This window comes from Apteryx mantelli, chromosome 25, assembly GCF_036417845.1.
Source record: "Apteryx mantelli isolate bAptMan1 chromosome 25, bAptMan1.hap1, whole genome shotgun sequence".
NCBI lineage: Eukaryota > Metazoa > Chordata > Aves > Apterygiformes > Apterygidae > Apteryx > Apteryx mantelli.
In genome coordinates this window covers 8214177-8224484 of record NC_090002.1, presented here as the reverse complement: position 1 = coordinate 8224484, position 10308 = coordinate 8214177, and the positions used below count along the sequence as shown (strand labels likewise).

General features: G+C 49.5%; 1 protein-coding gene across 8 annotated transcripts in view; it reads right to left on the bottom strand.

The window, feature by feature from the left end:
- Positions 1-411: 411 nt before the first annotated feature.
- The window catches only part of ATP2B4 (ATPase plasma membrane Ca2+ transporting 4), a 54821-nt gene continuing 44924 nt past the window's right edge, over positions 412-10308 (bottom strand). For 5 of the 8 annotated variants that reach the window (XM_067310774.1, XM_067310776.1, XM_067310779.1 and 2 more), the window contains one exon: positions 412-5390. In XM_067310774.1, coding sequence (XP_067166875.1) covers positions 5085-5390 — 306 coding nt within the window. In that variant the 3' untranslated portion in view covers positions 412-5084. The remainder of the gene's footprint in view (positions 5391-10308) is intronic. The other 3 variants (XM_067310778.1, XM_067310781.1, XM_067310780.1) reach the window with 1 other exon arrangement.

Here is a 10308-nt window from a genome sequence, read left to right as displayed (position 1 = left end):
GGCCCGGCAGAGCGCGAGGGCCTTCACCCCGCCGGGGATGCGACCGCTCTGCTTGGGGACGAGGGCCTTCCCCGGCGGCTCCGGCCTCCCCTCGTCCTTGAGTTCCTCTCGGGGCACCCCGGGGTGGGGGGGGGATCTCCGCTATGGGGCAGCACCCAGGATCCCTTGGCTTTGGCTACTCGGTCCCGAAACGCGCTCGGAAGAAGCCACGCGTCGGATGAGCGAAGAGCGAGGGAAGACCTGTGCCGCGGCGAGGGGGCTCGCGCCGGGCCCCGTCCCTCTTCCCGCCCCACGGAAAGCCCCGGTCCGCCCCATGGCTCACTCCGGGGGCAAGCGTGGCCCCTCGTCCAGCGCCGGGAGAAGATGCGGCCTCGAGCTCACGAGCTGGTGGACACACGGAGGACGTCACAGTTACACGTGGGCACGTTTTATTCTCTGGATGCACTCGCGCATTGTTTCTGCTCAACAGCCAAAGCTTTATTGATTGAAAAACCATTACCCTTCTCCCCCACCCCCAGCACACTTCATTTTTTTTTTAATTTTTTTAAATTTTTTTTTAATATGTACCCCCTTTCCCACTCCACAACCACTCTTCCGCTTCCAATTTGAGTATTACCTCTGCTTGGAGTCTGTTTTCTCAGAAGCAGCTAACTGACAATTCATTCAAAAAATTTTCTCCCAAGAACCATATAAATTACATGCAAAACATTGTACATAGAGATTAATATCAAAATGCAATACAGATCAGGTGCACTTTAAGCTGGACTCTAGGATATGGCAAACACACCAGGGTACATATTGCTTTGAAACCACCATTTTTTTTTTAAATGTCATGCATACCACATAATATTCAGCCTTTTGTTTTGTAGTTTTCTGTTTTTATACAAAAATACCAGTGCTTGTTATACGAGTTACTGGAAAAAGAAAAACTCAGATCTGCGTGCTCTCTTCGAAAGAACATTTTGTTGTAAGAGCACTGGATAAATATATATACACACACAAATGTCAGTTTAATACTGTATATATATATATTTATTTAAGGGGAGGAAATAAACTAAAGGCAGTTTTAGCCATGGGCTTTGCTGAAGGAAAAGTGAGCTTTTTGTTGTTGTTTTTGTTGCTGTTGGTTTGAGCAGGAGAATAGCAGAGGCAGGACAGCCAGAGAGCAGCCAACCTCAGCGGGCAGGGGACGGCCTCGGCAAGGAGATGCTGGAGAGGAGCGGCCGCGTGCCCAGAGTCGTGCTGGCAGGGGCAGGAAGAGGAGCGCGTTGACCAACGGGTTGACCAACGCGCAGGAGCTGGGCGCAGCGGCGAGGAGCGACTGCAGCGGGTCCAAGCGCTCCCTTTCCCCGAGGGCTCCGGGGAGATGTCCGCCTCGAGGCTGCTTGGGCGCTGCAGGCGTGCAAGGACTGCGGCTGGCGACAGGAGGTGGATACGGGCTCCTGGACAGGCCCCCGCTGCAGCTGGGAGGGGGTTTCCCATTAACCCCAACATCACATCACCGCGCGAAGCAGTGGCTGAGCATTAGAGGACATCTGCTGCTCCGCTGGGGAAAGCCAAAGGCCGCCCATGCTAAAATTTGGTTTAGTTTTTTTCCTTCTTGAGATTGTTTCAATTTTTTTTTCCTCAAAGCTTATTGCACAAAACCTTTGAAAAAATAAGTAAAACTCCTGTGCAAATAAAAGAAAACCTAATCACATAATGCAAATGCCTAAAAAGGACTGTTCAGCAATGCACACAGGAAGTGATGTAATGTCTTTGGTACCAATCCGCCAATTTATTTAACAGAAAACCACCACCACCAGAGACCCTACGATTATCAAGAACTGGATGCAAAATTATGTTCAGAGTGTTTTAATAACAAAGCATTCCAAGGCAAGTTAACACGTATCACAGGGTATTACTTCAGTTCCTGTCTGGCATGGCACTCTCCCCCGTGCACGCTCGTGGCAGTTCAAACAAAGCAAAAATCTCCCCCCTCCTTCAAGGCATGTTGCAGAGAAGTCCCCAGAAGTTCATGCCGCCGACCATGCCTTTTAGCGTAGAGCACCAATCTCCCCCAGCGGTTTTAAAATGTCCTCAATAACTTAACCCAATAGTCATCTGCTGCCAGTATATCACGGAAACTAAATAGAAAAAATACTTTACATAAGATGTATGCACAATAAACGTTTATACTTTAAGCAACCAGCCATACCAACATAATTTATATAAAAAAACATCTGTGTCATCCAACTAACATCTAGTATAAAGATGGCTGCTCAGAGAAAAGGAAGCTGACTGGCATCCAATCGCTGATATACTAAATTACCTGTCACTTTGAACTGCCGTCACACGGTCACATGCCTTTGCAGACACATGACTCAAGATTTTTTTTTTTTCCTTTAAACAAAATACATATGGCTGACGTAAAAATATCAGTTTCTGATCTAAAGAAAACTATATTTTTTGCATAATATTTATATATAATTATTTCTCCCCCTCCTAATATGGAAACTAGAACAACAAAAATATATCAACTAAAGAACAACCAGACCCTTGTGGCAACCTGCCAGTCACAGATTTCTGGGAGTGGCTTTAAGAGCCTCCAAAGTTAGCTTTTTGTTGTTTTTCGTTGGTTTTTTAAGTCTTTTTTTAAAACAGGTCTGAGGTAATAAAAAAATATCAAAAGAAACAAAAATCAGTGTCCCCCCCACAAAGTATTCAATAAATATTTATGTAAGCTTGTAAGAACACCGTATTTTCATCCTTTTTTGCAAGTATTTAAAATAGAAAAAGTGATCTTTTAAGCAATGTCACCTTTAGACCAGAACAAACCCCACCACCCCCTTTACCTTCCCTCTCACGTCACTTGCGTATGGCTACGAAAACCGCGAGCCCCCCCGGCCCCCCAGGCCTGCCCAAGGCGTTTTCTCAGCTCGTGTGAAGAACGAAAGGGGAGGACAGCGATGGGTTTGTCTCGACACTGGATTTGCAACTGAGATGGGCAGTGGTGGCAATTTCTTCTTGCTGTTGGCAGTGTGTGGAGCCCAGCGCTCACCTGCCTTTGCCAGCACCGAGGCAGGAGACCCGTGGGAGAAGGGCCTTTTGTCAGCTACCTGGGAGAGGAACGGCGCGGCATGACCTCGTCCTTCCCTCCTCCCACCCCAAGGAAGGGACAAGTCAGTGCTGGACTGGAAGGGAAACCAAGACACTGGGTTTTGGTTGTTGTCATTTAAGGAACACTTATTTCTTGGCAAAGTACTGGGCTCTCGAGTGGCAGGCGGTGCTGCAGGCAGTGCTCGGAGAAGGCACGGGAGATTCTGCTGTGCGTTCTTAAGAAAAACAAAATAAAAAAAAGAAACCAGCCAACCCACCCTGTCACTAGAACCTCTCTGCTTACAGGGACAAAGGCCGGGCAAAGAAGATGACATTGTACAGCCAATTACAACCAGGTTCTCACTGCTTCCAACCAAACCAAATGGGACAAAGGAGAGAAGGCAGCAGAGCTTCTTCCAGCCCCTCCCATCCGGGGCCAACAACTGGGGATGAACTAACGAGAGCCCACAGTGAAGAAACTAAGCCCAAGCAAACCAATCTCCTGTCTCCTGGTCTGGCCCATTCTTGGCTTCACAAGAGGGTTGGTTCAGAGCAAACTTGCCCAGGACACCCAGGGCCTCTGCTCAAGATCCTCACCTGGAGAGAAATGGTTAGAAGAGACCAAGGTAAGACAGGAGGCAGGGTGAAGAGATGGCCTTCAAAAAAGCAGCAAGTGAGGCAAAGCCTCAATGCAGCACTTTCTCTGGAAGACCTAGCCAACCAATCTACTGGCTCTGCAAGGAAGCGCCTCCCTTGGCAAGTCAGCTATGGATGTCAAGGGTCCTCCCATCAGCCACGGAGCCTCTCTCCTTTCCAACAGCTAAAGAGCCTACCTGGTTTGTCCCTTCTGTGATCTATGACTTGACCCAGCTGTACTGTCAATAACCAGACACTCATTCTCCGTTCAGCCTGCTACCACTTTGGAAGTGATGCACAGAGCCAGTGGGCACAGCCACATCGTCCTCGGAGATTCCTCAGGAGTTAACCACAGCTTGTACTCCAACACTCAAGGATTATTTAGCCTAAATACACAAGCCAGAACATGCAAGCGCCAAAAGCCCCTCCACTCCTGATGGCAGGAGCTGCTAACGTTTTGCATGGCTCTTGACAAGACTTTCACAGCTGTTCAAGAGCAGGGGAGAGGCATTTCTTAATATTTCCCAGGAAGGAGCCCCATATCTCAGTATCCTGGGGTTTTTCTTCACCACTCTCACACTGCCAGTTCACCTCCACCTTGCTTTGTAGAAAAAAAACTAGAATCTTTCAAATCCAGCAAGGTTACAGCAAAGTCCCCTTCATCCCTTGTCTAACAACTACTGCTTTGGAAACAGAGAGAAATGTGTGCATGCACACACAGAGGAGGAACTGTAAAGGCTAGGTACCATTTTTAAGGTGGAAGACTGGTGTACATCCCTGTATCTATCAACCTGTGGGTAAACACCTTCCCCCGGCTGTTTGTTTAACTTTCGCACCACAGTGCTAGCTCCCCCACTTCCCACTGTGAAGTTACTGGGGGCAAATTTCACAAGCAAAGGAACAAACCCCAACATTAGGAGAAAAAAACCCCAACCCTAAAAACCACAAGTGGAAAAATAAAGTCACAAGTGCACCCCCAGCCCTCAGGCAGAGAGTGTGCATGTAAGACTACAATGATTTGAGCTTTCTTTGAACATGCATTTCTCAAAGTGAACCCCCCCCTACAGATGCATGGAGCCCAACTCTCAGAGAGGAAATAACCTGGCTGTTTTGCTTGGGCGAGTACCACTGAAAATCGGGGATGAAGATGCACAATTTTGGCTTAGCCCCTCCCAACACCCAGCATTGTGGTACTCTGGTTCCCACTGCTAAATAATTGTAAAAAAGAAAAAAGAAAGAAAGAAAAAAAAAAGATATACGTATGAGCAGTTTGACATGAAGTGACCGCAGTGTGTGATCAGTTACTGGTGCCGATATCACACAGGGCGAGGGGCGAAGGTGGAGGAGGAGGGGGGTTCGAAGTTCTAAGGTCAAACCGATGTCTCCAAGCTGTGTAAGGGGCTTTCGGGCTCCGGGACGGTGACCTCGACTTGATCGCTGTCCACTGCATTGTTATTTTTGTTGAGGGATGTAGATCCACCCGGGCTACCCCCACCTCGCTTTTTGAGTCCATCAGTCTCGGGGTCGTCTTCAGCGCCGTCAAGGAATGGTGTTCGAGGCTCGTCTTCCTCCAGGATGAACTCTGGGTGAGTCATGAAGTTATGAATGGAGCTTCTGGATTCGGGTTTCTCGAGGCCTTCGTACAAGGAGCTACGGAACGCATTCACCACTTTGATCTGCCGGGAGGCGAAGGCACAGGGCGTGGGGAATAAACAGAAGAGAGGTTAGTAGTGGCTACAAGAGGCCAGAGCTTCCAGGAGAAGTAAAACAAAAATTAAAAAGACACAATAAAACAAAAAGGACAACAACAATCACCACCACTGAACAGACAGCTAAGTCAAAATGAGAGATCTATGGTGAACTAGGAGGGCCAACATGGATCAGACTCAGGCACTAGGTGTGTGATGGGGAATCAACCGACTATGGGGCGACTTCAGAAGCTGCAAGAAAAGACACAAAAAACTCAAACAGGTCACTTCGAATGAATGGAAGCCAAAATGCATTAGTTGTCATTATGTGTGTGCACGCGCATCTGTGTGTAAAACAAGGACAAAAAAGTGGAACTACAACTCAAAAAAGGTGGGTTAGACAAACACAGTGGGTTCACTTCAAGGCAAAAACTCTACTGTGGGAGTGATGCATTTGTTTATTCTATTTCATTTTTAGACCTATAGAAAGCAATGGGCTTAAAGGTGTCACAAACTTGTTCAAGCCCATGTGAAGCAGAGGGTCCAAGTGGATGCCATGAACAGTAAAACAGGACCCAGCTAAACATGCAAGAAGGAAGCCAGATCTGTGCGAGTTTCCCCGCATTGCTGCCACCTAGATCCCGGGCTGGCGCTCCGGGTCCCTCCCTACACCAACATGCTGAAGAAAACCCAAAGCTTTCCAAAGGCAGCTATTCTTTTGGATGCTCTGCACCAAAAACGATCCCAAACCTTGCTCGAAAGCCTAGCCCCTCGCCGCTCCCGTGAAACACACAGGCTGTCAGCACTGCCAAAAGCCAGGCTCAACGCGTTACAAGCAGGAGATCCAGAGCCCAGTTTGGACAGCTAAGGTACTCCACTGCCACCTCCGTTGCACTGGAAGGGAGAGGTCTGGAAACAAGCCGGGATGGCAGCTAACACTGGATTCACTGCTCTCCCTCCCGTTCCTCTGGAAATCCAGCCTTGAACTCTTCGAGCTCTCACCGTCCCTTGCAGTCAAGTCTGCGGTCAGATGGGTGACAAACGTCAGATCCAGCAAAGGAAGAGGCAGGGAAGGAGGCAACGCTGTGCAGCTGCAGCAGACCTCTCCGCCTCAGCACTGCAGCCACACTCGCCCCAGCGCCCAAATCGCAGAGATGTGCACACGCTGGCATGCGTGAGACAACCAACACGTGCACCTCAGGTGCAGAAGAGCGCTCCAGCTCTCATGGATGGCTTGGGGCTACAACCACAAGATGTCAAAAGGCATAAACTGAATGAGAGCTTTGCAACACATGGGCTTTCTATGCAGAGCCCACAAACCGTGCAGCTCAAGGCCTCCCAAGCCGTAGAGGACCTGGTGAAATCACACATATGGCTTTGCCTTTCATTGCAAAGCCATGAGCTACCCACCATGCAGTGCCCTCCAAAGCATCCCTCGAGTTACTCCACTGCACCTTACGCTGATGCTCTCCCTGCTGACTTGCTGTCAGTCCAGAGCCAGCAAGCAGCCTCTCTGCAGAGAGGACCCCATCCTGCCATGGCAGGTCACATCAGCACCCTTCTGGCTTGTGTCACCCTTCCAGTCACCTGGAAACTGGATTCTCCCCTCCCTTTCTGAAGGAGGGAGCTATTAGCAGAAGTTGTCAGCAAGGGCCAAACATCTTGCATAAGCTCTCACATATCTTATGGAAGCAATAAAAGTCTTTGTTCTGTTAACCAGAGTTTGCTTGGGGCCAAGAGATCTGTTTCAGATTCCTCCTCTCTGAAGGAACTGCCCTCGAACCACCATAAGACTTCACTCGGCAGCCCTGGGCGCAACAGGGAAGCCTGCGAGCCTCCCTTCACCCACACCAATTGTTCTGCTCCATCTCCTGCCTCCTGGCAGGGTGAAGTGCCGCTGGTCATGAGTCACCTCTGTCTGCTCCCACGCCCGAGAAACCGAGTCCCCACCCATGTCCCCTGCCTGCTCTCACAGTGGACTTGAACTGGGGCACAAGAAGGAGGAGACCTGCAAATCCAACAAAAGGATGCTCCTCCACAGCAGCCTTATGTTATACCCTCCAGAGCCTCCCCATCACTCAGCCTGCACCCAAGGGAGCAGAAAGCATGCGGAGCTGCCAGAGGGAGAATGATGCAAGCATCCCCCTGCAAGCTGATGAGGCAAATAAAAAAAATACGTATGTATTTTACCAGTCCTTCGAGAATGGGCTGCAGATCTGCACCTGAACAGAGATGACACCCCCCTTCCAGGTGAGGGGATGAGCCAGGTTAAACAATCCACCTTGGTCTGGTACCACGGACAGGCTAGGAGTGAAACCATCAACCAACACAGCCCACGAGAACCTCCTAGGGATCTTTGGTCTCAGCACAACAGAACAGCACTCACAAAACCAGACCTGAGGCGTTACTCAGAGGAGAACCTTGTGCCTGAAACCTTGGAGATTTTACCTGCAAGATATTCCACGGGTCCCCTTTCACGAGGGATGCCCACCTGAGTCCGCTCTCCATCTGGCTCAAAGATGGTGCCGCACCACAGTGGGCAGCAATGTGGCATCCCACCGGCACAGGCTCAGCTCATCCCAGCTAGAAACAAGCCAGCTCTCGTACACACGGACAGGCACACACACACAGGGACAGGCACACACATACACGAGCTGGATGACAGACACCCACAAAGAGATGAGCGTCGGCCAGGTACCCCCATGACACTGGAGCACCAGGTGGCCTGTGAAAATGGAAAGTTTACGTGGTTGGAAACAGGAATTCAGAGCAGTGTATTGCTGCACTAATGACCACAGTAAGATCCTAGAGAAACTCGGTGTTTAGTGTCAAGGCACAGGACCAGGGAGACAGCTGAGCAGGCCAGCTTCCACCAAGACTGACCACAAGTCCTTTCATCGATATCCCAAGAACAGCAACTGCAAGCACTGACAAATAAAAGCACTGACCCCTAAAAAGCAGTATGCAAAATCAGCTTAACCAAGAACAACCAGCTTGAACAAGCTAATGGGTGCCTAGGTGACTTTTAGAGCAACTAGGGGTTAGTCTAGCACAAGCTCTGACAGAGCAGGGGGTAACTTCACAAAAGCCCTCCCTGCACCACCACCTCCAAGCACTGGCAAGCTAAGAGCCTAACACATCCCTGCCTTCAGCTCTATTTGCTGCTCCTTCAATAACTTCTGCTACACCTTTCCTCGGATATTCTAATTTTGACTCAGTCTCTGTCAGCAACTAATTTCTGATGTACAACGAATAACTGCTCCCTTGTCAAAGGCACTCAACAGCAAGGAAATGTGTTTTGAATAAGCCAGGCAGTGCAAACAAAAATAACCCCCTCCTCAAATCCTCTCCCCAAACAAGCCAAAGCACGGAGGCTCAGAACAGATCGGCTTTCTTGCAGAGTTTTTTTTTAGGCTGCTGACCAACCCTGTGTTTTAGAGAGGGGACGCAGGACGATTCGCCTGGGCTGGCAATAAGACAAGGGGCAGCCTCTCTCACCAGAAACCTCTTGATGAAACACCTCCCGACTCTTCAGAGCCTCTGATTTCCTCTGAGCCCTCAGACATGCCTAAATAACGCCTCTCACCCACACTTCATTCCTAACCGCAAGTACTCAGACTGGCGGCAGCACGCTCTGGAAACCCTGCACAAACAGCTGCTGCCTGACAGCAAGTCCGACTGTTTGACACAGCCTGTGGCCAAGCAGCCTTTGGGAAACTTCTCCGCACAAAGCAGAACTGAAGTCTGCACAGCAGGACACAAACACTGCACTGGCACACTGGACTTGCTCGGACAAACGTAAGATGAACGCCCACCTCCCTGCCCACCGTCAGGGTTACTTCTCCTCTGTCCGAAACCTCCGAGCCTGGGATCTAGTCCCATTTCAGACCACAGAGTAGCTGCAGCACTGCGAAGTGCTGGGCTGGGTAAAAGCCACTGCTCACACGGAGGTGGAAATTACATCTTCTGAGGGAAGCCAGCATCAGCTCCACCACTGAACAGCTGCTTGCAGGGGGACCAGTTGCCTTGAACCAGGGCAAAACTCCCAACTGAGACAGCGCTTAGCTCTGCAAACCATCCCGGGGTTCATTCCTGACACTTCCCTCTCTTCCATCGCCACCCAACAGGAACGCAGCGCTCGGGGCTCCGAGGTCTAACCCAGGAGAACTCTTCTCACAGAAATAAAGTGGAAGACAGAGGGACTCTGTTAATCTGTATTCAGGGAAGTGGAGCTCAGAGAGAGGGAAGGAAAGCAGCAGAGAGGGAAACAGAGCACAGTATAGACAGAAAACAGAGGGAAGACTTAGCAACCTGGGTTAGCTTTTGGTAAAGTTGATGTCTGGAAGGGCACATGCTATCCAAGTTATCTATTCCCCTGTGGCAAGTCAGGGAGAACATTAATGCACACACTGCAAGAAAATGTGCATTTTGGTCTTGTCCACCCAAGCCCACTACCCTGATATCCCTCTAAGCAGGTTTTCTTCCAATTAGAAGTGTGGTGGTGCACAGATGCAGACGGGAACAGAAGGCAGCTGCGCTGCTTCAGAAACACTGGGGTTAAGCAAAATAAAATTCAGGCATCAGTGTTGGCTAAATAGAGAGAAAACAAAAATTATCAGAAATTCTCTCTTCTCTCCCACAATGCATAAACAGTGGAGACTGAAAGCTATTCAAAAAGTCGCCAAGGGTGTTTCTTTAATAAGAGAAGAACAAAGAAAATGACTGTGCAATAAAAAAAGCCAATTATCCAAGAAAGATGCACTACCTACTCATAGTCTGGCAAAGCCCTGTGGAGAGAATTCGCACTCGCATGCTCACAGGCCCGTATATACGGCTCATCATGAACATGGAGGGGGGCATTATATGCAAGAGGGGTTTTCCTCGGTCTGGAAACCCACAGCTAGAC